General features: G+C 34.4%; 3 protein-coding genes across 4 annotated transcripts; 1 reads left to right on the top strand and 2 right to left on the bottom strand.

Annotated features, from left to right (window-relative positions):
* Positions 1–327: 327 nt before the first annotated feature.
* On the bottom strand, positions 328–8,793 carry LOC108371584 (chymotrypsin-like protease CTRL-1). The gene is made up of 6 exons (XM_017627170.1): positions 8,478–8,793; positions 7,172–7,513; positions 6,980–7,088; positions 6,704–6,888; positions 871–1,172; positions 328–789 (listed from the first exon to the last, which is right to left on the bottom strand). Exons 1-6 carry the CDS (start codon positions 8,578–8,580, stop codon positions 676–678), a joined length of 1,155 nt encoding a protein of 384 aa, XP_017482659.1. The 5' UTR covers positions 8,581–8,793; the 3' UTR covers positions 328–675.
* A 6,895-nt stretch (positions 8,794–15,688) lies between these two features.
* On the bottom strand, positions 15,689–24,084 carry Pect (phosphoethanolamine cytidylyltransferase). Of its 2 annotated transcripts, none has more exons than XM_017627171.1 (6): positions 23,206–24,084; positions 23,051–23,117; positions 22,861–22,973; positions 17,522–17,688; positions 17,250–17,435; positions 15,689–17,171 (listed from the first exon to the last, which is right to left on the bottom strand). In XM_017627171.1, the coding sequence occupies exons 1-6, from the start codon at positions 23,447–23,449 to the stop codon at positions 16,854–16,856; spliced, it is 1,095 nt and encodes a 364-aa protein (XP_017482660.1). In that variant the 5' UTR covers positions 23,450–24,084; the 3' UTR covers positions 15,689–16,853. The 2 variants fall into 2 exon arrangements, with proteins under 2 accessions (XP_017482660.1, XP_017482662.1); XM_017627173.1 differs by having other exon boundaries at positions 17,522–17,649; positions 23,206–24,074.
* On the top strand, positions 17,700–20,229 carry LOC108371586 (uncharacterized). The gene is made up of 2 exons (XM_017627174.1): positions 17,700–18,456; positions 18,902–20,229. Exons 1-2 carry the CDS (start codon positions 18,411–18,413, stop codon positions 19,354–19,356), a joined length of 501 nt encoding a protein of 166 aa, XP_017482663.1. The 5' UTR covers positions 17,700–18,410; the 3' UTR covers positions 19,357–20,229.
* Positions 24,085–27,979: the final 3,895 nt, after the last annotated feature.

Here is a 27,979-nt window from a genome sequence, read left to right as displayed (position 1 = left end):
TCCCAATTTTATTTTCACGAGAAAACAATTAAAATCTAAACAATTTCGAAAAATGCTAATAGCTATCACTTCCAAAATAATTCGAATTTCGAAAAATTGTGAAACTTGTATCTTTCTTTTATCGTTGTGAAGCATAAACAGATAATTGCGTAGAAAAAGCTCGACCTTCGAAAAAATGGTGGTCCACTTCACAAATTTTTACTCAAATATCTTTAAATTTTTTCGTATAAAAATATTTTTCAATCAAGGATGGATCGATGCTAAAAGGGAATAAAACAACCTGCGTATAAGATATTAGCGAAATTCTTCTTTTATTTAAGACTCCATAACATCATTGGTCAGGTTATTGGAATAGATCCACGACTTCGTAAATCGCCACAAGAAAAAGTCTAGCGAGGTCATATGTATAACGAATATGTACCTCATAAATATACATACACATGTAATGTGAATAAATATTGCAGTATCATGTATTTAATACCAAAAATAATTTAATGTATTGTTAATAAATACGAATAAAAAATTTAATACAATTAGTAATTGTTTTAATATTGCTTGAAAATCTTCACATTGACATACATACATATGCATGTATGTGTCTTAAAAAAACGCACCGAAATTTTGCGCTCGAATTAAAATTTACTCTCCGACGTTTATTCTTTGTTGTCATACCGCTTATTCCGGCGGCGTATTATCATGTATCCACTCAGCGAAATGCGCGACGGATGTGTAAACGCTTGGTATGCGCAAGCCGCCGCAATTATCCGAGCCGAAGGACATTATGCCGATCTGTTGATATGAAAATCAAAAAATTACATATATTTATGAAACTATTTAATTTTGTAGAAATTTCAATGTACATACACCCACCTGTGAGTAAATACCATTTTCCTGTATGAAAAGCGGTGCACCGCCAAAGCCCTGACACACATCCTTACCCTCACCGCCTGCGCACATCCACTGTCCTTCTATGGAATTGGGCGACTCCAGTGCACCGGTCGAGCCATAATTACGCAAACATAAATCCCAGCTGGTTAATGGCACATCCAAGTGCGCCATCTCTGGTTGACGTGTACTGGAGGTAGACATTTTACCCCAGCCAGCGATCGTCGCTCGTTTACCCACCACCAAGTTTGTACGCGACTTTTGTAGGCAAATTGGTTGAGTGGCGACTATGAAGTGGTGTGGACGAGGTAATAATAAAAATTATGAAATTGTACAAAGAAAATAATTTAAAAAAAACAAAATTTCCTTAGAGTAAAAAATGTAGTGCATAGGTTCTGGTTACAAGGAATAAATAGATTTTCGAAATAAATATCTAAACAGGGAAGGAGCAATGGTGACTGGAAGTTGCGATATGACATCAGCGCCACAGTTTTCGTTTCGAATACCAAGCGCAAACTACTACTGGACAGTGGCAAATTTTCGACTAACTTGGTTCAACATTTTTTTCCGAAATTATAATTTTTTTTTTTTACTTGGAACGAATTTGATTCTCATATAATCGAGAAATTCATACGAGGTTTTGATTGAAGCCGCCATATTGGATCTGCCATTTTGAATTTCGCAACTCTATCAACGACCTGAAAAACGTGTTTACCACCTTTTTAGAAAGATTTTATTTTTGGTTTGATGGTATCTTTTTTTAAATCCGGGCTTAATCTCTTCTAAAATCCACTCCAAGTATTTAAAAAAAAATTTCATTTGGGCAAAAATTTACTTTTCTAGCAATATTTAAACCAAAATAAGTCGAAAATTTCCTACTGTGCACTGCACAAAACGTATTCCAGAATAATATTTATGTATAATAAATTAAGTTGTAATAATCAAAGAGTTCAGTAGTCTGGTGCAACAAGTAAGATCAGGCTATACCGTAGCGTAAACATCATTCTCATAAATGGAGTTGCAACAAAGTAGCAGGTATAGCAGCAGCCGAAGAAGGGACGATAAATCGTCTTAATAAAATAAATTTCGGAAATCGTAAACGTACGATCATAAAATCAAATTTTATTGATTACGTTTTGGATTATTGCACTTTATGATTGTTATTATTATTAGGGTTCAAATAATAAATAATATCAGAACAACAATATTGCATATTTATGTATAAGTAGACATGTACAGATTAGGGTGGTCGATTTATGTTTTTTTTTTTTTTTTGAACAATTCGCCCTTACAGACATGTGAACGAAATGCGAAATTAACCCAAAGGAACGCACAGAACAAAAACCACAAGCAAAAAAAAAACACATAGCTTAAGTGCAGAGAAGAACGCGTACTTGGCTACCAATCAGCACTCGACTCTATCTACGACATTGCTGGAGAGTTCTAGGCATACACTGCTGATGAACTTCTGACTACCTTGAGGGATGGGATGCGACCCTGAAGTGCCAAGTAGTGATGTGGAGTACAAGAGGTGCCTAATTTCGAGACCACCTCTCCGCAAGAAGAAGAACCATAGGTAAAATGCCGGCACTGCGAGATTGCTATGGATCACCATCAAGCAGCGGAAAGCCCGTTCATGACAAACCCTACTCTAAGACTTGATTCTTTGCGTGAGTCCTTAAGTGATTTTTGGATGAGATTTATAGGGATTCGCGAATCTGATGCCAAGGACGCCAACCAGTTATTGGGCGGCATGAAGCTAAAAACGATGTAAACGAATATATCGTCGAAGATGCCAACCAGTTGTTGAGAGACAAGACTCTACACGAGGGTAAAGCTGAGTACGTCAATGAGCGTGGTTCAGGTAAACTTAAGGCCGCTTCGGAGTACCTTCTTGTCTTCTTTAATGGATCCGATTAGCACATGAATTTTGGGTAAGGGATCTGACGCTGATCCCTATAATCTTTTTAACACCAGTATGTCAGGAAAATTCCAAGTCTTTATATTGGTCAAAAAACATTTAAAAAGCCTTATGATAAAACTTTAGCTCTCCGTTTCTGACGAAGTGCAAAAAAAAAGGGAAAGTAAGTGCAATAAAATGGAGAGCACATATCTGTCGAAGAGACGTATGCAGTTCCCCGTCTATGGATCACTGATTAGCAGATTTGCCAGGAACCTTCTTGTCTTCAAAAAGCAATACAATCATTTTTTGGCACAGATTCCGTGCACCCTAATGAAGGTTAGACTGCCTGCAAGTCGGTGCGTGCAACATTGTATTCAAGCTACAAATGTTTACATATAGGCATACTTATGGTAAGACCTTTACCTACTTTGGCTGCACTAAATTTTTATTTTATTGGCTCACAATTTACTCCCGTATAAGCCGCTATACAATTTTCCGTTTGTCAATCAATATCACGTACAACTCAGCGCTCTTTGTTGTTGAGAGCACGCCAACGTAGAAGGATACCAACGAGATCAGATGCAACGCTGTCATTATCGACATTTTTCAATTTCGTCGCTGTAATGAGTTTTATGGCTTAATAACGTGAGATTCGTACGCGCCTCTTGTGTATTCAGCAACATTGTATCGAAAAAGGCTTGCGCGTGCGCTTGTGGGGTCCTCGGTGCAGCCAAAAAAATCGCCACAGGCTTTCAACTCGCACTCACTCACTCAAATCATCCAATTAAATCAGGTTGTAAATCACACCTAGCTGGTGCCGAGCCTTTCATTTGACGTTTTTCATGCTTAGCTGGTCCACAATGTGTACAACACAACGGCGCAGCGTGTTGCCACACAAGCATCTGTTGCGGACACTACAGCCAGGTCGTATCCGTAAAAGTCTTTGCTGTTGCGATCAATGCTAAGCTGAACACCGAAAGGGCTTTCCTAGCGCTGGTTGCTGGCCTGTGGGCATTCGGCGATATATTCGCTCACTTTGGCACATTAGTTTTAATGTGCGCAACCATTGAGCCAACACAGAATACGACGCTTTATCGTAATCGCTTCTGCGACAACCGCTGTCATAATTTGTGAGGCAACCAACAACAATTAAACGAGGATGGCGCAAAGAGGCTCGGTAATCACATATAATTAAAATAAAAAACAGGTGTTTTAAAAGGTGTTGAAGCGGTTTCGTGGCCGACCGTTTACATTTTAGCAACTTTGAAATATCAATTAATGTAGGACAGGTCAGGCGTCGGCAAACTGAGGAAGTGAGGTTCTTGTGCTCTTGGTGTGACAAACAATAGAAACGTTAAAGTGATGAAAGTCGAATTTGAGTGATTTACAGATCGCCTGGATACCGAGCTACTTAAAATTAAGTACCAAATTATTCTAAATAAGTAAGCATAGTTCTGCCTGTGACTATGCCGAAGGCTTCATACCCTTCGTAAACATTAGAAAATTTTATTTCAATCGACTACTGCATTTTAAATATAGTTGCTTGGCAGCTGGACAACATTTTTACCTTCACTGCGTAAGTCTTATATAAAAACATCATATCTGAACAATCGGCGGTATGGTATAAAGCACCGATTACAGCACCGCTCTTGACGATTATCTTAGTAGAGAAGTAGTAGTAGTAGTATTTAGAAAACAGCTCTCGAAATTTCTCAGTCTTAGGCGTCCAAAAAAAGGTTTCAAAGTAAAATTTGTATATATAGTTAAAGAGAGTCGATCTTTGTTATTTTCACTGTAAGCTTTATGTTAACAATGAGTGAGGATTTACAACTAAAAATCTCATAACTGAACAATCAGTTGTATGGGAGCTATATGTTATAGTGGTCCAATTTTTCTGGTTCCGACAAATGATTAATACACCCGCTTACCAAATTTTAGTCGGATGCCTCGAAAACTGATGGACTAGATTACGTTCAAACGAACAGACAGACGGGCATGGCTAAATCGACTCAGCTTGACATTCTGATCAATTTGGTAAACATTTATATCGGCCTATCTCGCCTTCTTCTGGTACTTACAAATATAAGACTCAAATTATAATACCATCTCATATTGATCAAAGGAATACAAATATAACTAACGCAAGGAAATTTCATGGTGGAGTTTTAAAAAAGTCAAAAAGCGTGAGATTTTTTTTTAAGACTTATATAATAGAAATAGCCTTAACGGGTCCCAAACTACTCCCCAACTAGTCACGAATTGGGCCCCACCTAACCCCGAACTGGTGCCCAACTAATCCAGAAATGCTCCTAAACAAGTCCCGTCTTTTAAGACTTAAAAAATTTTTTCGCGCTCATAAATATTATGAAAATACTTTTAAAATATAAGTCTTAAAATAAAAGTCTTTGAAGACTTAAAAATATTTATATCAATGATAATTATTATGAAAAAACTTGTATAATATTAGTCTTAAAATAAAGGTCTTTGAAGACTTAAAAATATGTATCTCTCTAATAATAATTGAATAAAAATTATGGATGAATTATTATTGAATAATAATTATAGATGACTCGAAAAATATTTATCTTAATATAATGGTTATTGAATGACTTTTATTCTTTTCTCTTATAATAGTTATGTGTCTGCCTTTTTCTATATAACGAATTTCTAATGAAACAAGTAATTTTTAAGCAAAAAACAAAACCGACTTCAATTCTCATATGAAAATTTAAGACTATCGTTGATTTCTTCATTGGACCACCTCTGATGAACTACCTTTCTTTAAAAAAAAAATAATTTTAGAAATCGGTTAAAGTCGAATTTATGACCTTCTCCTCCATTTTTTGAAGTCGGTTAATAAAATGCGGGAGACCGTAAGCAACAAAATTTCAAAAAATCAACGGCAGTTTTTATAAATTGCGCCTGTTATATAAAAAAAAAAAAAAAAAAAAAAAAAAAAAAAAAAAAAAAAAAAAAACAAACACCACGGGGATTTTTCGCCGGGTGAAACTTGCACTTCATCAGACTAAAATTGAATGGGCTACAAAAATGCATACTCGAAAATTTAGAAATTCTCAACAATAAGTTGAAAATTTTGATCAAGATTACGTTTGCTGACGTTTTGCACAAAGTTTAGGAATTATATTTTTATGTTTTTTTGTTGTTGAATGAACCATATTTTTATACAAAATTGGCGGAAAAATATTGGAATAAAAATTATTGCATATACATATTGTGAAAAATTTGCTGTGCCAAAACTTTGTTCCGGCAGTGTATGTATGTATTTCTTAATTACATAAAAAAAAAATTGATGTCTATGTGCTTAATAAATTACTCGACAAGGACTTTCTAATTGTGTTTAGAAATCCAACACGCATATTAGCAACAAAAGGTATTACACGCATGTAAATATGTAACAAGTGGATTGTTAATGGTCTTAAATTGGTTTCTAAAGACCAGTTGAGAATATCAAATGGGAATTTGACAGCGATTCTGATGTAAACTTTAAACTATGTAGTTCTGGATATTATTTTGATCCAGTGCGTTCTACTGCGGGGAAATCAATTAGATTTTAGCCGCACATGGCAAATATTAATTTTAAGCATTGACAAAAGCCTTTGATGACATGCAAATAGTATTTATTTTTGAACTTGATTCATGCGATAATTGTAGAAATGGAACACAAAAGTGTACAATTTTTTTTTTCGTTAAATATCTGGCGGACAAGCTTAATTAATCGCAGTCACCGACATAACTCCCATTTAATAACCCCGACACATATTTACATTTTTACGTACTGGCACATGCCACAAAGTCATGCAAATACATACTCGCAGACACACTTGCACACACACACACACACACACACACACGAATCCGATTCGTTCATTCATTTCAAGGTTTTCGAACTCTCACCTGAATAGTTGAGCGGCGTTTTTAACACCAATAAAGCAATATCATGATGATACTGGCCCTGTTTATAGTCTGGATGTACAATCACATGGCTAATTGCATGGTTGACAGAGCGAGGCGCACAAAATCCTGTGCTCGCACAATCCGGATCGGTGGAAGTGTCGTATTCACCCACGCGTACCGACGAGCTGGTGACAAGAGAGAGTTTCAGCGATATAGGAATATCAGCGACAATTAGATATGTACATATGTAGATCATAACTACGTTGTATATCTTACAGTCGATGTCCTTCTGCCTTGGCCAAAGCACAGTGAGCAGCTGTTAAAATGACGCGTCGTGCGATGACCGAACCAGCGCAAGGATATGCGAAAGCACCCGTGTTGATATCTGCATAAGAGATTGTGAGCATTTATTAATATTTATTTAACTGGGAATCTTCGTTTTTTTTTTAGTCGTCTTTCCACACTTACGCTTGAAACCGACGCGCGCCACGAACGGATGCGTACCTAGGCCACGATAGAAGTGTCCTTGCACCAGCGATTTGCCGCACACTTGATTCTTCTCGAGCGGACTACTTGGACAGCAGACGTATGGCATTTCTTCACCTCCACCGCAAAATAACGATTTATCGCCATAATAGCAACGCTTCGCCACTTCATAGATCAATGCCGTGCAGTCGTGTAGCGGCGTACATTCCGTGCCCACCGTACACTCGGTGCCGGCGTCGTAGTAGGAACGTGGCGCATAAGAGCGGCCTTGTGTCGATGCTGAAGTGCTAGGTACGGCGTAAGTATCGGGAACGACAAGTTTTTCTTTAAAAAGAGATTTGGTGGTTCGTTATAAAAAAGAATAATACTGGCAGCCAAATCGTGTGCTAAAGTTGTTTCAACTACTAACTTTGGGCTTTTAAAGGCCGTTTTCTCAAAACTAAATTTATGTTTAAAGGGCAGATAAATTTTAAAACCTACTTGAGAAAACGAGTCTTATTTCTTTGCACTAAAGGCAAAAGCTTCCGAGCTTCGAAACATTTTAATGCCGGGACCCATGGCAGTAATTTCAAAATGGCTGGGATGAGCGGTATCGGAAAGATTTAAAAAAAAAAAAAATAGCGGGCGGGACGTGACGACAATTCGTTCCTAATACTCCCGATTAAATCCACGATGGGCCGAGTAAAATATATCTATTTTAACCAGAAAAGCTGAAGCCTAAAAAGTGATCACAATCAAAATAGAAACTGAATCAGTAGATAATAATTACATCTAATACTCCCGTCCTCTAATCTGGTGTAGTTCTCTAACCTATAACATTTTCCAAATTTCTTCAATTCTGCCTGGATATTTCTAGACATTGCGAAATTTGGTGTTTCTGCTGCTCTCAGACCACTGACTCTTGGCCCAAGCCGACAAACCGTTGTAGTACATGTCATCGATTAGGTATCCACACAGTTTTTAATTAATTTTTCTACAAGCTGTAGTTTAAAATTATTCTTGTAAGGATACCAATTGTATCGATACTATACGACTCAAGTTCATATGGAACTCGCAAATCTTGTAGAGTATCCTTTTTGGAGTGTAACTGGCAAAATAATTAGAAAACTCGAAATACCAAAATTATGTTCATACAAAGTTTCGAGATTTTCGAGGCTTTTTCAATATTAAGGAAACAACCATAATTGATTTTTTTGCCTTCACTTTTTCTTATTTTTAACAATTTTAACACGGAAAAGTAATTTTTTTTTTTATAGGATTTTTTTTTCACTTTTCACTTTAATCTTACCAAAAGCACCAAATTCACAATTTCCGGTAGCGGCAAGCCAACCAATTATAACCAGAGTAATAACCCGATTGTTATTTGAAGCGAAAAGTTCCTGCCATAACATTTTGCCACAACGTAAGTTACTCGACGGAGCGTAATTGATTTTTTTTTAATTATCCCAAAAATATTAGTTAAGCGCTTATCGAAAAATGCATACAATAAAGTATAAGATTTGCGTATAAAAATGTTTCCGCATAAAATAATTTTCACAAAATTATTGGTGAAATTGTAGGTAAGCAAAGCAATTAAATTTAATGCGTGCAAATGCGATGACAACGCTCCGGCAACTGGTCAACGGTTGATGATAGTTACAGGCAGTAATGGCTAGTACAACAAATTTTCTAATATTATTATTTTTTTTTTTTTTTCAGAACAAATGGAGTAACGCATAAATGAACCTTTCATACAAAAGTATGTATGTATGTTTAAATTTAAACATTTCGTGTAGTAATTTGTGTTTATAGCTGTAATTCATGCATGCCTATGTACGTATTTAGGTATTTACACTCGTTTGTACGTTGCCCTGCAGCAATGATAGGGAAAGAGAAAAAATAATTATCAGATTTTTTGGATGAGCAGAGTTAAGATCAGCGTGTTTAAAAAATGATTTATTTGTGATGACTCCAGTCGTATGTAAGTATCTAGGTAAACAACGTTTTGACAAAACTCATCAACTAGCTATGTACGTATGTACATACGTATGTATGTATGTAGACTTGAAACAAGAAAAACATTATGCAATTTTCAAAATTTGGAAGATTTTTTAGAATCCTTATAAAACTAATACGTATGTAATATGCAAAATGGGAGTTGAGTTTTTGAAGTCGTTCTGCTATCTTGGGGATTTTGAATGCCTTATAAGAAGCATTCTTTTTCAGACGCGATGCCCGTTCCTCTACGAAAGCTTCAAATGAAAATTACATTAACGTACAAGCCGTGTTACCTAATACCCAAATAAAAGAAAACTTTGATCTCTTTATAAATCGAAAATTTTTATGAAAATGTCACTTTATAAAGCTCTTTAAATTTCTTTTAATTTTTTATGAATAAGGCCATAATTCCATACTTATGTTTTAAATGATTTTTATTTTGTGCGATAGGCTTTTAAACATGCAAATTGTACGCTAAGCACCGTTACATGCCTTTTTTTCCGCCGCAATGTAGATAATATAGAGAAAGGTCTGCATGACGATCGCTTCCATGTGATATTCACATTTCACTGGTTACAAGCCGGTTCTATTCATAGCTTTTAAATAATTTCTAAGCACTCACTCACTTTCATGTAAGGTAGGCATGTAATTTATGTTTGGTTTTCTTTTTTTTACCAGCCTTTTTTCATTCATTTTTTCCACGTATAGATATGTAGCTTGTTTTTACTTTCATTACATACATATTTCACTTTATTATATTTTAAAAACAATTTCAACTTTTTATGAGCTTTTTCTACTTTGCACTTTAATACATATCTACATTATTATTATTAGCATAGTAATTTGCATTTGTTGTTGTTGTTGTTTTTTTTTTCATAATTCTATAGGTACACACGAACATTTTATAGCACATTTTAGACACACTTAACGCACTTTTGCGAAGCAACAATTGGTGTGGAAAAATACTGCATACATAAATAATAATAATGAGCTGAAATCATAATTTCATTTGCTAAGATGTCCTCGTCTAGCACTTAAAATTGTCTAAGGATTGATGCAAGGTTAATAACAATTTTAGAAAAATGAAATAACATGACAATAAGCCAATAAAGGTATTCATTTTAAATCTTTAGTGTAATTTTTGCAGCTGTGTAGAAAACGGTGCACATGTACATACATATGTATATACAGATGCTAATTAGTAACAAAATTCAAAATGATATTGTTTACAAATTATGTTTATTTATTTATATTATAGTACAATCTATAACAGAAACCACAATAATAAAAGTTTTAAAGGTTACACAAATTGCAAAAAAAAAATTAATCAAACTTCAAAAAATTTTCATCAAAATTTCAAAAATTTTTAATTAGAATACATATTTAGAAAATTTTCGGGTATGCAGTTTTGTGTTCAATTGTAGTATAAGAAAGTGCAAGTTTCAAGTCGTTAAAAATTACCGTTGATTTTTTGGATTTTTTTTTTGTGGAGGGTGTTGCTGTTTTTTTTATATATGTATATAAAAATTTATCATGTGGAAACTTGCACTTTCTTATACCACAATTGAATGGGATGCAAAACTGCATATCCAAAAAATGTTCTAAATATTCCATTTAAAAATTTTGAAATTTTGATGTCAAATTATTTAAGTTTGTTTAATTTTTTGCAATTTGTGCAGGCGTTTAAACTTTTTTTATTGTGGTTTCTGTTATAGATTGAATTATATTTTAAATTCAAATTTTTTAAAATAAATAAATAAACATAATTTGCAAACAATATCATTTTGGATTTCGTTGCTAATTAGTTGAACGCATCTGTATGTATGTATACATGTTTTGCACTTTATGGGTCGTTTACGGATGGCAACCGAACTTCAGTTGGGTGGAAAGTGGCTCAAATTGTATTACAGATGGCAACTGGCATCTGGCAGCTGCTCAATTAGATCTTCCATACCTTTTATGAAAATGACAGTACGTTTTGGCATATTGTTTATCAAATTTTTAATCATGTCCATAACAATACATATCATTCAAACAACAGGAGTTTCGAACTCCGTTCTGCATTAATTTTTTTTGCCACCTAGTCTAAGAAATAAATGGAATAATTTCGCAAGGGTGAGACGAAAATTGCGAAATTTTTTGGGCTCGTCTAAAACCGACAAATAAGAAAAAGCTGTTCAAATAAAAAAGTACTCTTTCATCAAAATGAAACACCGAATACTTCGGAGCAAACAAATACCAACCTATTTAAATAAATTACACTTCTAATTTCTTCCTCATCGAAGGTATTTTCCGGATCTAAGCCCCGTGATTAGTGTCCGTTGTCGAAAAATATCTCGACGAGAAGACGTTGGTGTCAAATGAACCGGCTTGATAGTTGAACGCCAAGAGGCAAATTAGCAGTCTAATGTTTCTAAACAATAGATGGCGGGCGGATCAATCAGGCCTTTTTAGCAAATGTCTAACAAATGAGGTCAGTAATTAGTTATCCACCTAACTTGCACGCATCACTTTTCAACACAATTTTGTAGACGAGGCATAGGATATATGTACGTATGTATGTACATTAAGCCGTGTCACTATGTACGAAAGAAAAAAGTCAGTTTTATTTGCACACTTATGTCGAGTGTAAACATTTTTATAGGCACCCGCTGAAAACAAAAAAAAAGTGTTAACAAGTGACCTTGCGACAAAAACCAAAAAATTTCAAAGCATACGAAACCGTCAATGACTATACTCATGAAACAACGGGCCAGATATAGTGAAACTACGAATTCAATATTTCTCTCTGACGTCATGCCATTTTTTAAAGGAGCTTGAAATTTCAGAAATATCATGCTGAACAGATTCCTCGGCTCAAAAAAGTATTTTTTACAGCTGCGATTGCTTCTTCAGGGAAATTTTTTCCCCAACGGAGTTACAACCGGCCAAGTGAAGGTAGATTTTAAAAATCGGACAACAGACAAGAAAGTTACAACAACAAACGCGATTTAGCTGTTTTTAGCGGGTGCCTAAAAAAATTGTACAGCCAAAATTTTCTCTCGGCATACATACATAATGCTGGACTTCCACTGATCATTAAATGACAAAATTTTTTTATGACAATATTGGGCATTAAAAGATTTCGGAGGATTTATAACAAAGTGGAAAAATTTAAATTTTTTAAATGGCATAAATGTTTTGCCATTTCAATGCCTAGTGGAAATTCGACATAAGTGTTCAAATAAAACTGGCACACGCTAAACTTTTTTTTCATGTTACGCCCTAATGTACATACATACATACACATTGCTCTAATATTGAACGACAAAATGGTGAATAAACGTAAAATTTGCAAAAAAAAATTAATCATGAAATGCTGCATGAAATTGTTTGGAAAATGCTGAACGTTAATAAGCAACGCAACATTATTACATAATTCTAAAATGATATGTGGATGAAGTGACCATAGCTCCATAAGTATAATAAACATATGTATGTACTCTCACCAACAACAAAGTGTAATGTTGCTAATTTTATTTCAGCAACAATGGTTGTTGGTTCAATCAACTTAACTGTGAGTCATACAAACATACATACATATGTAGGGTATGGACAACTGGCATCTCACAAATGACGGCAGGTAACAAAATAATCACCTAAATCTGTATAATTTGGTGACAGCTGCCTAATGAGTGCGGTGGGAAAAATTAAATAAAAAAATATTGTAAATAAATCAGATTAATTGGAAATGCGGAAGAGTTTTAGCAAACAAAAAATTGCCAAAAAAAAATAAAAAATCACGGAATTGGCAGAATTGTATTAGTATTTTTCATGTGCGACTAAAACAATTACAAAGGCTGCAGTTTTAGTTATGTGCATACAAAATTGTGCTTAATTTCCGCATTTTAAATACATATACATATGTATGTATATCTGTGTTCATATGGAATAGTAGCTTATGTCGAAAGGTTGGCTTTAGTATAATGCGACATTTGCAGCATACTCTCTGGCGCGGTGCCGTTGAAGAACTTTTAGCAAATAAACGTGCAAGAAATAGTTCCGATACTAGCAAGTCAATATTCTTATTAGGTTTCATCAAAAAATTCCTTGTCGTTTAAAGCATAAAGGGAATGCCGCATTATACTAAAGCAAGCTTCTCGACATAAGCTACTATTCCATACGAACACAGATATACATCGTGCTTTAATTGTTACACTGGCTAAGCATGCCAACAGCGATTTAAATACGGAAATTTCAACTGGACCTAAATTTCAAATTAATGCATTTAAAATAAAGAACTCAAACAGTTCTAAACAATTGTTGCATTTAAACTCTCCATTTATTAAAACCGTTATTTGGCATAATTTAAACATTTGTTTAAGCACCATGAAATTGTCTATTACACCATCAGCTGCATATACATACATACGCACATTTAATTGCACGTGCATACATATGTATGTATGTATGCTTTGCCCCAACGACCAAAAATTTAAAATATCCAAAAAACTCCACAATAACTTGCCGATTTTTTAACAAAGCCAAATTTTTTTTTTATTTTTTCACTGTCACTCTCACCAAAACAATTAAAATATAAACAACAAAGCATTTNTTAAAATATCCAAAAAACTCCACAATAACTTGCCGATTTTTTAACAAAGCCAAATTTTTTTTTTATTTCTTCACTGTCACTCTCACCAAAACAATTAAAATATAAACAACAAAGCATTTAAATGGTCATTAAACTTTGAGCTTTGTCCCTAAATGATTACCTCGGATGGCGCAAGTACCCATTACAAAAAAACAAGGTCAGCCGGAAATGTTCGTTTAGAAAAAGTGAATGTAATTAAAGAGCACGTAACTACAATACTCCATTGCATGAAAGAGAAAAAGAGTATGTATGAAATTGAAATAAATACATACTTTCATTTCCAAAGGTTTATGACTTTATTACAAAAATGTTAGTTATTTTAAAAAATGTAGTATTTAAAACGACCTTTCTAAATATGAAACAAATCGGACCATAAATCGATGGCTGAGTGGAAGATCGACCTATCTCGGCAGCCAGTTCGAAAACATTCTATCTCAAAAAACTTTTCAAGAACGCCCTATTTCAGAATTNTGAAATAAATAAATACTTTCATTTCCAAAGGTTTATGACAAATAAAAGCTTGTAAAAATTAGAAATAAGAATCGTTTTACTGTGGAGCTAACAGCGATAGTAATTTTTAATTTTGGTTTTTTAATATAAGGATTAAAAATAATTTTAAATTTTTTAAATAAAATCGNTTTTTTTCATTTCTCGCCACCTAGCGGGTAACTTCCTGATTGCAAGATTCGACCCAAACATACATACGTATATCATGGAAGCGATTTAAATAAAAGCTTGTAAAAATTAGAAATAAGAATCGTTTTACTGTGGAGCTAACAGCGATAGTAATTTTTAATTTTGTTTTTTTAATATAAGGATTAAAAATAATTTTAAATTTTTTAAATAAAATCGGAAACTAGCTGCACATAAAAAATACCAGGTGGTGGTGATTTTTTTGTGGATATTATTCATTGCCCAACTCATTAAATGTCACTTTGTCATTTAATGCAGAGTCAAATCCGGCATTAGTTTTCAGTTTTAAAATAAACATTTTAAAATATAGCTTTTAGATTTTTTTAAATAAAAAAAAACTATTTGTTTCAAATAATTATGTTATATTTTATCAAGATTTATTTGGATGACGTGCATATTTTAGAAATTTTAACAATTTTCATGAAAAGCCAAAAAATTATTAACTTTTTACTTGAAATTTTTCTCGGAAAATTTACGCGAAGGAATTTGTTTATTGTTATTTTCGTAGCTTACTACCTAATACCTACCCAAAACGCAGGCCGTGTAATAATCAAGTGGTGGAAGTGCGCACTACCCTTCCGCAGGGCCTATAATCGAGCCCAGCTTCCGACTAACATCAGAAACAAAAAAAAAAATAAAAGGTTGTTTCTAATAGCTGTCGGCCGCCGACGGGGAATGGGTTAAGCGCCAATCTATTATTATTATTATTAAATACGTAAAGAAAATTTTTTTTCATTATTAGTTTTTTTTACTTATTTTTATTGAATAACATATTACAATAAATAATTTTCATACCATGATCGGCAATAAAATTTACACATAATTTTTTTTTTAGTGGCAGACCAAACAGTATCTTAACGGTATTATATAATTTGGTATTTTTTGGTTTCAACATTCAATAGTAAAAATTATAATTTTATGAAATATTTCAAGTTGATTTAAAATAAATTGTAAACTTATAAAAATAAGGCAAAATAATTAGTGCGGAATAATCAAACATAAACACACAAATACTTGTACCAAAGAAATATATGTACAGTTTTTCACAGCGAAGTAGTCAGATTTGTGTATGTTAAAGATAAAATAAAAAAGAATATTTTAAATACGCGAAGTTTTGCTCTTCAAAGCCAAAGTATATGAATATTCGAGATATTAATGCCCCAAATTAGAGTAACTGCTATTATTTAAAAATTGTTTGTTGTGTTTTTTTTCGACGCATGATTTTAAAATCAAAGTGTCACAAAAATTGGATATACATATGTATACATATTTTAGGAAAATGTGGCAATGCATCGAACTACGCACTTAAATTTGATTACATCACACGTGCTCTTATTTTGTAAAAATAAATTCTAAGTAATGCACAAAATAAGTAGAAACTTGGCTATTAAAAGTGCTCTAAGCGGTAAATTATTTTTGATGTCCCATGCACAAAAGTTATAAACCACTGCGCTTTGAAAGTACACGTTTCCATAAATTTTTTAGTAAATATTGCTGTATAAATATAGAAGTAGATCTTTCTGCTACGTTTTCGGGTTACTACAGTTACTATTTGGCATGAGACTTGATTGCAAGCCATATATGTACGTATTTTTAATTTTCTAGTTACATAATTACCTAGCAAAATTCGCTGCCAACACGAAACTCGTTCGTGGACATTTTCATTTGCATTTACATTATGAAATTAATAGCGACAATTTTTACATTTTCGATTTTTCAATAATATTCCTATATATTGCGTGTGTATTTACATGTATAACTGTAGCTAACAAATACGTATGAATTTTCATAAAATTTGGTCTAATCTAATTATTGTTTAAATATTATTTTACTGCATTCGCAGCGTATTTCTTTTTCGTATGTTTGTATGTATGAATTTTTTTAAGCCATCATCGAGAAATACGTTGCAAAAGAAAAATTTACAATACAAAAATAAACCTGCACGCGTATCTGCATATGTATATCACTACTACAATTTGTACCAACAGTGTACAACATTTGCGCACATACACATAAAAAACGTGTTGTACATATAATATTATGTGTTGAGTATAATTTAAATAACTTAAAAAAAGACACTACAATCATAAAACTTAAAAACAATATATGTATGTGTTCAACATAAAATTGTTGTATGTAGATAATAGCGCTGCAGCTGCATAAAAATATGTATGTATGTATGTATCTAACAACCGCCCGGGTCCAGCACGTTCCATTTTCTCATTGACTATTACATTTTTTCGAATGCTAAGCCTATAAGAGCAAGCAGCAGGCAACTTAATCTATATTTACGTTTCTTCAGACGACAACACATTTATTTCCGAATCGGCATTCTGACCCGTGGCGGTACGTCTCCTAGTCCTAACCAGCTTTCTGTGCTTGCTTTGCACGTTGCATCGCTTCGTATGCCTCACTTTCCTTCTTCTCTTTGGCTTTGTTGCGGCGTTCATACTCGAGACGATGTGAAATAATACGTTCAACAATCAGTTCTGTTGTCATTGAATTTTGGGAATCGATGAGCGTGAAGATGCCGCGTGTCTTTGGTACTGCATATGGATCGATTTTGCCATCTTCCAGCGCAATCGGCGTTTGTCCATGGCACACAACGTCGATTTTAAAGTGATCGAGCAGGTCTTCAGTGACACAGTAGGGTGCGCCGATAACCACTTCGTTGACGTACTAAAAGAAGAAATTATGGTTAAAAAAAGTTAAAACACTACTTTTGATTTTTTTGTTTGTTTTTTTATTTCCGCCTACCTTACACGCCAGCACACTTAGCACGCGCTCATGCAAATTCATAATGGGATAATTACTGCCTTTGTAGGAGTTCACTACTGGATCCGTATGCAGACCCACAATCAAGAAATCACCCAACTCCTTGGCTTTCTCCAAGAAATCTAAATGACCCACATGAAAAAGGTCAAAAGCGCCAGCAACATAAACCTGAACAGAGAGAAGAGTTGCGATTAAAGTACTTGAATGGAATTACTTTTGGTAAGATCTTTTGAATACTTTTCCGTTTTACTTACAATTTTGTCATCTGATTTTGGCGGTTTGCCATCACTGAACTGTATGATCTTCTGCGTTGTGGGCAAAAACTGGCTGCATCCCGTCCATGGGCTCTTGGCTGATGAGTCTTGTCCCATATTCGATGAACCTGATGATAATTTCATGTTTTGTACTTTTGTAGATAAGTCTAATTTTGAAATTGTTTTTTTTTTTTTTTTTTTTTGATATCGAAAAATTGTTAATTTATATGCACAAAAATTGTTATGATTGCACAAAATTGCATACAGATTTTTTACGATCAATCAATTTCAATTACGTTTTAGTACAGGGAGCGCATAGCGTTGATAGTTGATAGCAGTTTCAAAGAGAGTGAAAGAGAGCGTTACGCATGGGATGAATTAGGTATACCATGCAGCATTTGGCATTGCATATTTTCAGGCGTACGTTATACAATAATTTTACGATCATTAATTATAAGTTTTGGTGCCATGGCAGTTGCGATTTTTAGTATTAGCAAAATACGACAAATTTATTTTAATGTTATTTATATTATCAATTAAGTCAGGATATTGTGTGTATTTTTTGGAAATTTGGTTTGACATGTAAATAGAAATAAAAGAAAAGAGAAAAGAGGATAAACAAAGTGTAGAAACGAATAAAACAAACATGCGTGAACGTGTGTAAATTTGGAAAATATTTGCGGCTGTAAAACACAAAAATTCAACTACATGCAACATTTTAAAGATACACACACACATATGTATATACATATGTACATATGTATGTTAAATTAATGTGAAAATATACCGGTTCATATAGAGTTAATCAAGAATGTACATACATACATACATATCGTCACCTGAGTGGAAGATCGACCTATCTCGGTAGACAGTTCGTAAACGTAACGGAATGATTCGGGTTTTACCCGAGATCTTGTTTCTTGCGATCTCGCCCGGTTTAGGTCGGCGATGCCCTTCATTAATCATTTCACGTCCATGGAGCAATACCTTGCAGCCGGATTGCTCCGCATCCTTCTTCTCCGGACGGGCGTTGAACCCAACCCCCGACCAGAAACATACTTCTGCTGCGTTTGCCAGAGACGACTCCATCCGAACTCTACCTAGGTTAGGTGCAATTCCTGCAACGGATGGAGTCACCTAAAAACCTATTCTAGCCTTTGGTTTCACAGGGAGTGGACCACAAGCTTGGTGGCCCCCTGTTGCTCAAGCCAAACGGCACCACCGGCTACCCGCTCGCGCAACGCGCTGGTGCGAACTCGCACCCAAAGACCCTGCAGGGCTCCAAGAAGCTCCCATGGGCAACAGCAAACCTCCCCACCCGCTCAACCCTCACACCAATCTACCGGCCACTCCTACTCGCGTGTGCGAGCCAACCAGCAGCTTCTGGTTGCCCACACTATCTGCTCCCTGTGCCAGAAATGAGTATAACGGAACGTGACATCAGTCAACTGCAACACATGCCTTGGCTTCTTGACTTCTGTCGATGCTCTGGCCTACGCACCACACGCGAGTGGACAGCAAACTACAGCGCCCCCTGCTGCAGAGCACTGCCGACCCAGACCAGGCAGCAAACGCCACTACGCCGGGTGCAACAGGCCCAAGGTAGACTCAACTCTATACACACCGGCGAACGTCAGTTCCGCAGAGTTGTCACTTCCGCAGCCGCTCGCTTCATACTTTCCGGACGCATCGCGGAAGTCCGCCCAAATTTCCCGGCTGAGGCAGCTGTACTAGCAAATGAGCGTGACCACCTACGCCAGGTCGATCCCGGGGATCTACGCTTGAAGGACCTTAATTTGGAGATTCGGCAACTGGTAAATCAGCACAAGCGGTAAAGGAAAAGCGCTTGAAGTCCTGTAACTGCGTCTCTGGTGTGTGTAAGCTCTGGCATACCGTGAAGTCCTTGTCCAACTCGACGAAGCACGACGGCAGAAATTTCATTCGAAGGTCGCGCCTCGTCGGACCCGAAGAAATGCGCGAACTACTTCAGCCGGCAGTTTACACTGCATCCTTTGGTAGACAAGGCCAAACGTCGAGTGATCGGTAGGCAGCACAAACTGCCCAAAAGCAGTACACCACTTGTTTTCACCAGGGGCGAAGTGAAGGGGGCCATCGGGAAGGCGAAAGCCTCCAAAGCCATTGGACTCGACAGAATCTGTATGCTGATGCTGAAACATTTGGGACCAGCGGGAGCAGCATACCTAACGGAGGTCCTCAACCTGTCAATGACCACTCTCATAATTCCTGATATGTGGAAATCAGGGAAAGTGGTCCCACTGGTGAAACCGGGGAAACCCGCCAAGGGTTTCTGGCTACATACAAGGCATTTGGCCGGCCGATTCTAAAGTATGCAACGCCAGTTTGGTCGCCGGGGACTAGTTGGAAGCAGTGAACGAAGCTACAGAGTTGTCAGAACGCCGCACTCCGGACAGCGACAGGGTGCGTTCTGATGTCGCTTGAGCACCACCTACACTGCGAGGCCCAAATGCTCCTCGTACGGGAGCACAACAAAACGCTCTGTAAGCAGTTTCTGGTGGGGTGTCACAGAAGTGAACATCTTAACAGACCATTGCTATATAAAAAAGCCGTAACTAACTAAAATTTTGTATTGCTCAAAATTATGCGGCGGGGACTTATAATTCGATAAAATGCATCATAATCAATGAAAACGGGAATTTTGAATTTGTACTTAGTAACGGTTTTTTTGTATTTCAGCGGCTATGTGAGATTGGGCCTTTCTATATTAAGGTAACGCTATGTATGTATGTACTTTAGACCGTATCACAAAAAAATTGAACGTGTTCCGAGCGATCTTGACATTTTTTTTTTACTTCTCTTATTCACATTTAGCATGTTCCCGTACTGCAGGATTTATAGTACAGTCCGAAGTCTAGGTACCAAACGTTTAGCTATAAAAAAAAAAATAAAATTAAGATCGATAGAACTTTTTTGGCTGATTTCAATCATAAAGTTCAACTTTTTTTATATATATACTATCTCGGAAACGACTCGACTGATTAGGAAAGTATTGATGCTCATTTAAAGATAATTCAAATACCTCTTATGCGACGTCCATTATACTATAACCATTTTTCAAACAAATTTTAAATAACCGCCATTAAAAAAAAATATATATTTAGTTTTTTGTTTTTTTTTGTATTTCCGGCTTAAGAATATAAAAAATTTAATTATAACTAGTAATCTTTAAGCAAAATCTCTTAATCTTAATCACTTCATCCAATGAAAATCTATAAAAATTACCTGGGACCACCTCTGAGGTACCTCCTTGCCTTTAAAAACTTAATTATAGAAATTGGTTAGCGTGGCCCAAAGTTATGCGGTAACATACATAAAAAAAAAAATAAATTAAAAATTAAAAATTAAAAATAAAAATAAAGTAAATAAATAAAAAATATTCGAAACGAAATCGACGAATTGATAACCTCCTACTTTTTTTATGTCGGTTAAAAATTAGTGGCACATCACCTTTATTTTGACATCATTAGATTTTAATAGGCTATGTAGTTCAGAAGATATTATTAAAAAAAATTTAACTTCAACCTGTAATATCTTCTGTATTTATTGGTATGGTTGAAATCAGCCTAAAAAGTTCTATCGAGCCGCATTTTTGGTTTTCGCATAGCTAAAGGGTTAGTATTCTAGACCTATGTGTACGCTACGACTTTGGACTATTTCTGATTAAATGCTATAGTACGGGAACAGGGTAATTGTTAAAATATATCCGTGCGGCCAAAACGTATAAAAATTCGACCAAAATTTTTGCACTGTGCTGCCAAATTTAGTCACTCTCATAGGGTGTTCAAAATACATCGTGATACGGTCTAATGTACATATTTATATAGTATGTATTTTAAACTACGAAAATATAAATTTTCGAAAACTTTTTTCAAAACGCAAATAAAAATAATGTTCCAATAGCCATGTGTTCTCTCTTTTTTCAATTGCTTAGAAATCTAAAATTTAAAAAACCTGTATTTACTATTTTTATATTTTAAGTAATTCGGAATTACTAATTCTCATCAGCTCGAAATACAACAACCAAAACTGGAAAGATGGAAAACTCGAAGAATTTCTTATAGAATGTTGCGACCCTTTCATGGTTTTAGAGGCCTTTTCCAGTTTGGGGCGATACACCCAGTGGAAAAGAGGGAAAACTGGACCTGGTTTCTTCGTCGCGTTTCGAAATCTATTTGACTTGTTTAATTAAACACATAAAAAAGTAAAAAAAAACTTGATCCACGTGGAGCACTCAACTATAAGCATAATTCAAGCTGAGACTGAGAAAGCGTATACCAATTGAGTTTGAGCTTAAAAAAATTTAAAATAGTTGTTAGTAACTCAACGCCACAAAAAAAAAAACACAAAGTCCAAGAAGCATAGAAGGCAGTATTAATATATTTTTAAAAGCGTTGCAACATTTATTTTTTTTTTTAAATGATTTTAGAGTAAAAAAGATTAAAAATAAATTAAATAAAATGGAAACATAAAATAATATGCAGATGACAATATTAAGGCAATTTTAACTAAAATATGAATATTGTTAAAAAAGCAGAATGAATAATACAAGAATATATTGGGTGTACAAGGATTGATATTTACATTTCGTGGCGTGGATAAAAGATTGTACTAAGCGGCATTTTGACGATTTTTAGTTATAGATGCAGCTATACATATATTTTAAATAAATTATATATTTTTAAATAAAATTAAGTAAATACAAGGAAACAAAAAGTGAACCGGTTCGGGGAAAATGAAACTCATGATAAGACTGATTGATTGACAAAAAATGTATCAGTAATTTAGTAAAAATTTAGTTATAATACAGTCATACTAAACTAATCAAGATCTTTCAAATAGCGGTATCCATTTTTGGATATCTCCTTTGGTTTCCGAGATTTTGAGTAAAAAGTATCATCAAAGTAAAATGCGTAAAAATTTTTGTGAATATCACAATTCTTTATTTGTCCAGTTAAGCGGACTAGTCAATTTTCGCAGAAATTTTCTTTCCCGATCTAAGAAAGTTACTGAGTTTCAATTAGTTTTTCATTCCTATTTATGCACGAAATGTTTTAAGCAAAGCAGCCTTTTTGCAATAAAAGTTAAGAACTTAATTGTACACCCAAAATAACTTTCAACGATTATATGAAAACAAGCAAAATAGTTTATATGCAAAAACAATTTTGTGGTAAATGAAATATGAAATTTTAAGCTGCAAAAATTCGCATACATAGATAATATGTTATAATATATAAGCCCCATGATATACAAATGCCAAGTCTAATTTATGCTGAGATAAGCACTAAATGTAAAGAATTTACCTTCTTTCTCAATGGCATACTCTGCCGAACCTTGACGGAAATGATTGCGCGTCAACAGCAACATGCGTCCGACTAAATCTGTTGTTGAAACGCCAGCAGTACGACGCACTTCTCTGTGAATCACAATAAATGTTGAAAACAAAAATATTAATTCAAATTTAAAACTATTATCGAGATTTTATTTACATACTTGTAACGATTGGCAGACTTAACGAGGTGATATGTGTCCACACCTTCAGCGGTCATTGTAATGTCATCTGAGACGCCAAAAAATAAAAATAAATGTTGAAGCAAATTTACAAAAAAAAAAAAAATGGCCTTCGTATAAATCGTGCAGTTACTCACCGCCATGCACACAGAAATCACAGTTGTATTCATCGAGCACCTCGAGTGTTGTCACATAGGGCGCGCCAAGCACCACCTCATCCACCCATTTGATGCCCTTGACCATTTTAACGCGTTCTTCTTCCGTAAAGACGGGTGGTCCCTTGTGTTTTGTGATTTCCTCATCGGTGTGTATGCCGACAATGACCTTATCGCCAAGTGCTTTGGCTTGTCGCAGGGAATTGGCATGACCGAAATGCACCATATCGTAACTGGAAGGGAACAGTGTTGGTTTCTTATTAGCAATTGTTTGATGTTGAATATGAAAATAACCCAATTAAACGTCGTGTTCTTGAATGTTTTGCATGATGACTTTTATGAGCCTATTGTTTAAGTGTGCGCACTACCTTTGGCTAGCTCCCAAGGACGATAAAAGATGTTTTTTTCTTTCGGGCACCATTAACACCTCTGCAGGCAAAGGCATACCTTCAATTATAAAACCGTAGGTCTCTCCTTAGTGTGACAACATCAAACGATAATCACCAGTTGTAGGAGAATCTCAGCCAGATACATGGCAAATGTGTGAGCGCCAAATATTTTTTTGCTTGCAAGTGAGAGTGGTAGTTTCCAATTGCATTTCGTTATACTCATTTATAAAGCTTTAAGTTACACAACTGTCACATTTATGATTGATAATAATTTGCAAATAAGTTAACTAAAACCTCAATTTCACTAAACAAATACGAAAAATATCAAATACATTTAAAACCGCGAAAAATTACTACCAAAAAAAACTAAGTTCTTTGTTGAGTTCGGTCACGCGTTTTATATACTAGTTCCTCCACACGATTCAAAACAAAACGACAACGTTGTTAAATTTTTTTTTTTTTTTTTAGATTAGATAAGAAAGCACTTGAAAAGTGAGTATCGCAAAAATCAGCAAATTTACGAAAAAATAAATAATTGTGTATGAGTCAAACGAGTATTTGCACAATGCAATTGACTAGCCTTATTAAAGATTTCACGCAAAAGAAATCTATATATCTATAATTTTGAACCACTAAACGGAATCGCACGAAACTTTACACACTTATTTGCTTTTACCCCGGGAAGGTTATAGGTATGGTTTTGCGAGGGGGCGTGGCACCTCCCATAGGACTGCAAATTTTTAATCAGCTATAACTTCGGAATCATAAGTCACATGAACTTGAAATTTGATATGCAGACAAATCGATGGTAGATGCTTATAGTACGGTACGTATATATAAATTACTTTGTAGGAGGGGGCGTGGCATATCTCATTGTCGTGGAATTTTTAATCAGCCATAACATCGGAACCACAAGTCACATGACTCCTTTAATTCCTTTGGGTATGCCTTTCGAATTTAAAAGACTTCAGTTTCCAGTTCGCTTAGCTTTTGCAATGACAATAAACAAGAAGGCCTTAAACTCGAAACTTTATCGCAAATAAAATGTATTATAATTGTATTGGAAAAGGCATTTATGTTAATATTTAGACACTTTGAAGTATTAAAAAATGCTGTGAAATCGTATTAGAGTTATTATTCGTAAGAAATTAGATAGTATTTCTTCTATTCTATAAATTATTGGAAATATTTTAACCTAAATAAAAACACCTGCAGTGCCAAAAAAATATTATTGCATTTCATTTCATAACGCCCAAGCTATACAGCTGTCTGCTATCGCGGCTATAGTAAAATTAGAGCAGAAAGAGAGTATAACATCGTTACATAAAGTATTTTTCATATCTGTATAAAGACGTGGGATGAAACCCGCGGATAAAAGCTAGTACCCTAATAAATAAAGTAAACATAATGCAAAACATTGTTAGCGAAAGTGTAAGTGACATAGGGCAAAAATTGTAGAACATCTTCTAATTTATACGCAAACATAGTGCCAGCATCTTAGACCCACTCATACAAAGTTATACGTACAAATGTATGTACCTACAGTGGTGGAAAAATATATGTATACTGACGCTACAATATGTAACACCTTTAGCAAAAAATTATCAAAAATTAACGGTATTTTACAGAAACTTAACTCTTTATTATACTATTGCTATTAAATGGGCTGTCAAGTCAAACTACATGCCAACATTTTTTCTAAAAATTCTGCCTAAAACGTTTGAAATTTTGACTAACATGGTTTTCGTTAGAAAATGAGCTACACTTTTATAAAAAAATAATTGACACTAACAGCCGGTTCCACCAGCAATGTAAATGCAAAATGATTTTTTTATTTTCTGTCAATTTCCATATAAAATTCAAAAAATTAAAATCATTGTTTACTTAAATTGCTTTCTTGCAATCGGCTGGAAATAAGCAAAAGAAAAATAGCCAAAAGTTGTTAACTTTACCCGCCCGTCCCTATTTATTTTTCCGCCACTGTATGCATGTACCTATGTACATATGTACCACATATATTTGGTTTAAATCAGGATACTATAATTCTGTGGACATTTGTGAACTTCGTCGAATTATTATAAATCTTATACAAAGTTTAAAGCTTTGAGTTATATGATTTTTTAATAGCATGCGCTATATTTTCCTAACACCTAACAATATAGAGTAAATATAATAAATAAAAATAGATGGTCAAAACTTGAAAAAGAAAATCGTTTCTAATTATCCGGCCACCAGTGTACGTACATACATAAATATATACAAGTAATTTTTAAGCAAAAAACAAATCGACTTCAACTCCCATATAAAACTTTAATCAGTATGGCACGGACCACCTTTGAGGTAACAACTTTCTTTAAAAAAAAAAACAAATATAGAAATTGGTTAGCGTGGTCCAAAGTTATGCGGTAACATACATAAAAAAAAAAAAATATTCCGACGAATTGATAACTTTCTCCTTTTTTAACGTTTTTGAGTTTATGAACAACTGTCAAGTGTTCTCGCTGGGCTGTTTAAGATACTCAGAGTTTAATTTGACATTTGTTTTTTTACTTTTTCTTATTCACTTTAGCCTGTTCCCGTACTCCAGGGTTTAGACAGAAATAGTCCGAAGTAGCCGTGGTGTAGAATACCAACCGTTTAGCAAAAAAAAAAAAAGAAAAAATGTGACTGGATACAACTTTTCATGCTAATTTCAACCATATTCCAAGATTATTTTACACAAACCAAAACTAAAGCCACTAAAAGAGGTTAAAGTTAAACTTTTATATTTTTTAAATTTATAATATGTATCTCGGAAACTATTTGACCGATCACAAAAGTATGTATATAATACAACACTTTTTAAAACAAATTTTATATGAACACCATTTAAAGAAAATATATTTATATATTTTTTTGGATTAGGTATTTCTGGCTTAAATATATATAAAAAAAAGCAAAACATTATGAACGTTCTGAAAGAGCCCCTTATTACCTTTATTTTGATGTCATTAGGTTTTTAATAGGTTACGTTGTACAGACGATATTAATATTTAAAAAAATCAAAAAATTTAACTTTAACCATTGATATATTCTTTTTTTTACTTCCGCCAGATAATTTTGGTGGGGTTGAAATCAGCACAAAAAGTTCAATCGAGCCACATGTTTGGTTTTTGCATAGCTAGATTGTTGATATTCCAGACTTATGTGCACGGAACGACCTATTTCTGATTAAATCCTGCAAAGGCACAAACCAAATTCAGTCAAAAAAAAAGGGTTGCGTTCCCATAAACTCCAAATAAAAGTGGTGTTTAAGGAGAGTTTAACGAAAATTATTTGTATGGTAAACTGCGAGTTTATGAGTAGTGTTTAACGTTAACCTCAAAAATGGCACAAAAACTCGTTTATGGCTCAACATGAACATATTTAGCATAAGAAAATTGTTCTCAAAAGACTAAAAATGGAATATGTATGTGGCGGATTTTTAGTTTTTTTTTACGTTGGCAAATATAAAATAATTTTTCCTTGTTGCTAACATTTTCATGGCCAGCAACAGCACTTGAAGCATTAGTTGCCATAAAAGTTCACGAACTTTACACAATTTATGCTAATTATGTGAAAAAACATGCGGCTATAAAAAGCGTGAACTAAACACTAAACCGTAAAAAAAATTTAAAAAAAATTAACATGCAGTTTGGCTATCTAATTTTGCAGCCGTATTTTTAACTATGTATTAAAATTTGCGGAATAGATTTGCCGCCAAATGGCAAGGTAAACCACACAACAACACACTCCTCCACGCACAGTGTCATTCACGAGCGCATCAACTGAGTACCGCTGTCGCTTTTTCAACAAACCACTAGCACCGCTAAATAGCTCATCAGGCGGCGGACGGACTGGACTGGCTTAGTTGTTGTCGGATTGGACTTTGTACCCGATCATATGTTGCAGTTGGTACATACTTATATGTAATTTTATTTTTAATTCTTGTTGTTTGTGTGTATGTAGTGTTGTTGTTTTCTTTTTATAAATGAACGAATACGCAGTCAGAAGACCAGCAGACAAAATGAGTATCAAAAAATTAAATACAAATGTTGCTTTTCTGAGTTTTTTTTCCCCAATTATGTATTTATGTAGCACGTTCAACACAATTCGACTTTCGATCACGTTCTTTCCTTACGAAATAGATATTTGTACGTTTAAAAACTGTACTTTATGTCGTATTTAGATATTTTTTTTTTTAATTAATAGCTTTTATGCGAAAAATTAACATTTGCTCTTCAAAATAAATTTATGTATGTAGGATTAATATGTTATAGAATGTAAGAAATTCAAAAATGGTCTCGAAAATACAGAATATTCGTAGTTAAGTTGAAATGCATGTCGGT

The sequence above is a fragment of the Rhagoletis zephyria genome, unplaced genomic scaffold, assembly GCF_001687245.7.
Source record: "Rhagoletis zephyria isolate East Lansing unplaced genomic scaffold, Rhagoletis_zephyria_1.1 Rzeph_scaffold_05090, whole genome shotgun sequence".
NCBI lineage: Eukaryota > Metazoa > Arthropoda > Insecta > Diptera > Tephritidae > Rhagoletis > Rhagoletis zephyria.
This window is presented reverse-complemented; position numbering and strand designations above follow the sequence as displayed.

Excerpts from the sequence above, each read along its gene's own strand:
- LOC108371584 (XM_017627170.1), bottom strand. The coding sequence starts at position 8,580 with ATGTTATGGCAGGAACTTTTCGCTTCAAATAACAATCGGGTTATTACT. Across the intron at positions 7,514-8,477 it reads TTGTGAATTTGGTGCTTTTG|AAAAACTTGTCGTTCCCGAT; the intron begins GTAAGATTAAAG and ends CTCTTTTTAAAG. Across the intron at positions 6,889-6,979 it reads AAGGCAGAAGGACATCGACT|CTCGTCGGTACGCGTGGGTG; the intron begins GTAAGATATACA and ends TCTTGTCACCAG.
- LOC108371586 (XM_017627174.1), top strand. The coding sequence starts at position 18,411 with ATGATTCGGGTTTTACCCGAGATCTTGTTTCTTGCGATCTCGCCCG. Across the intron at positions 18,457-18,901 it reads GTTTCTTGCGATCTCGCCCG|CTTCTGGTTGCCCACACTAT; the intron begins GTTTAGGTCGGC and ends GCCAACCAGCAG.
- Pect (XM_017627171.1), bottom strand. The coding sequence starts at position 23,449 with ATGGTGCATTTCGGTCATGCCAATTCCCTGCGACAAGCCAAAGCACTT. Across the intron at positions 17,689-22,860 it reads GTATGCCATTGAGAAAGAAG|ACTTATCTACAAAAGTACAA; the intron begins GTAAATTCTTTA and ends TTTCAAAATTAG. Across the intron at positions 17,172-17,249 it reads TAAGTGTGCTGGCGTGTAAG|TACGTCAACGAAGTGGTTAT; the intron begins GTAGGCGGAAAT and ends TTCTTCTTTTAG.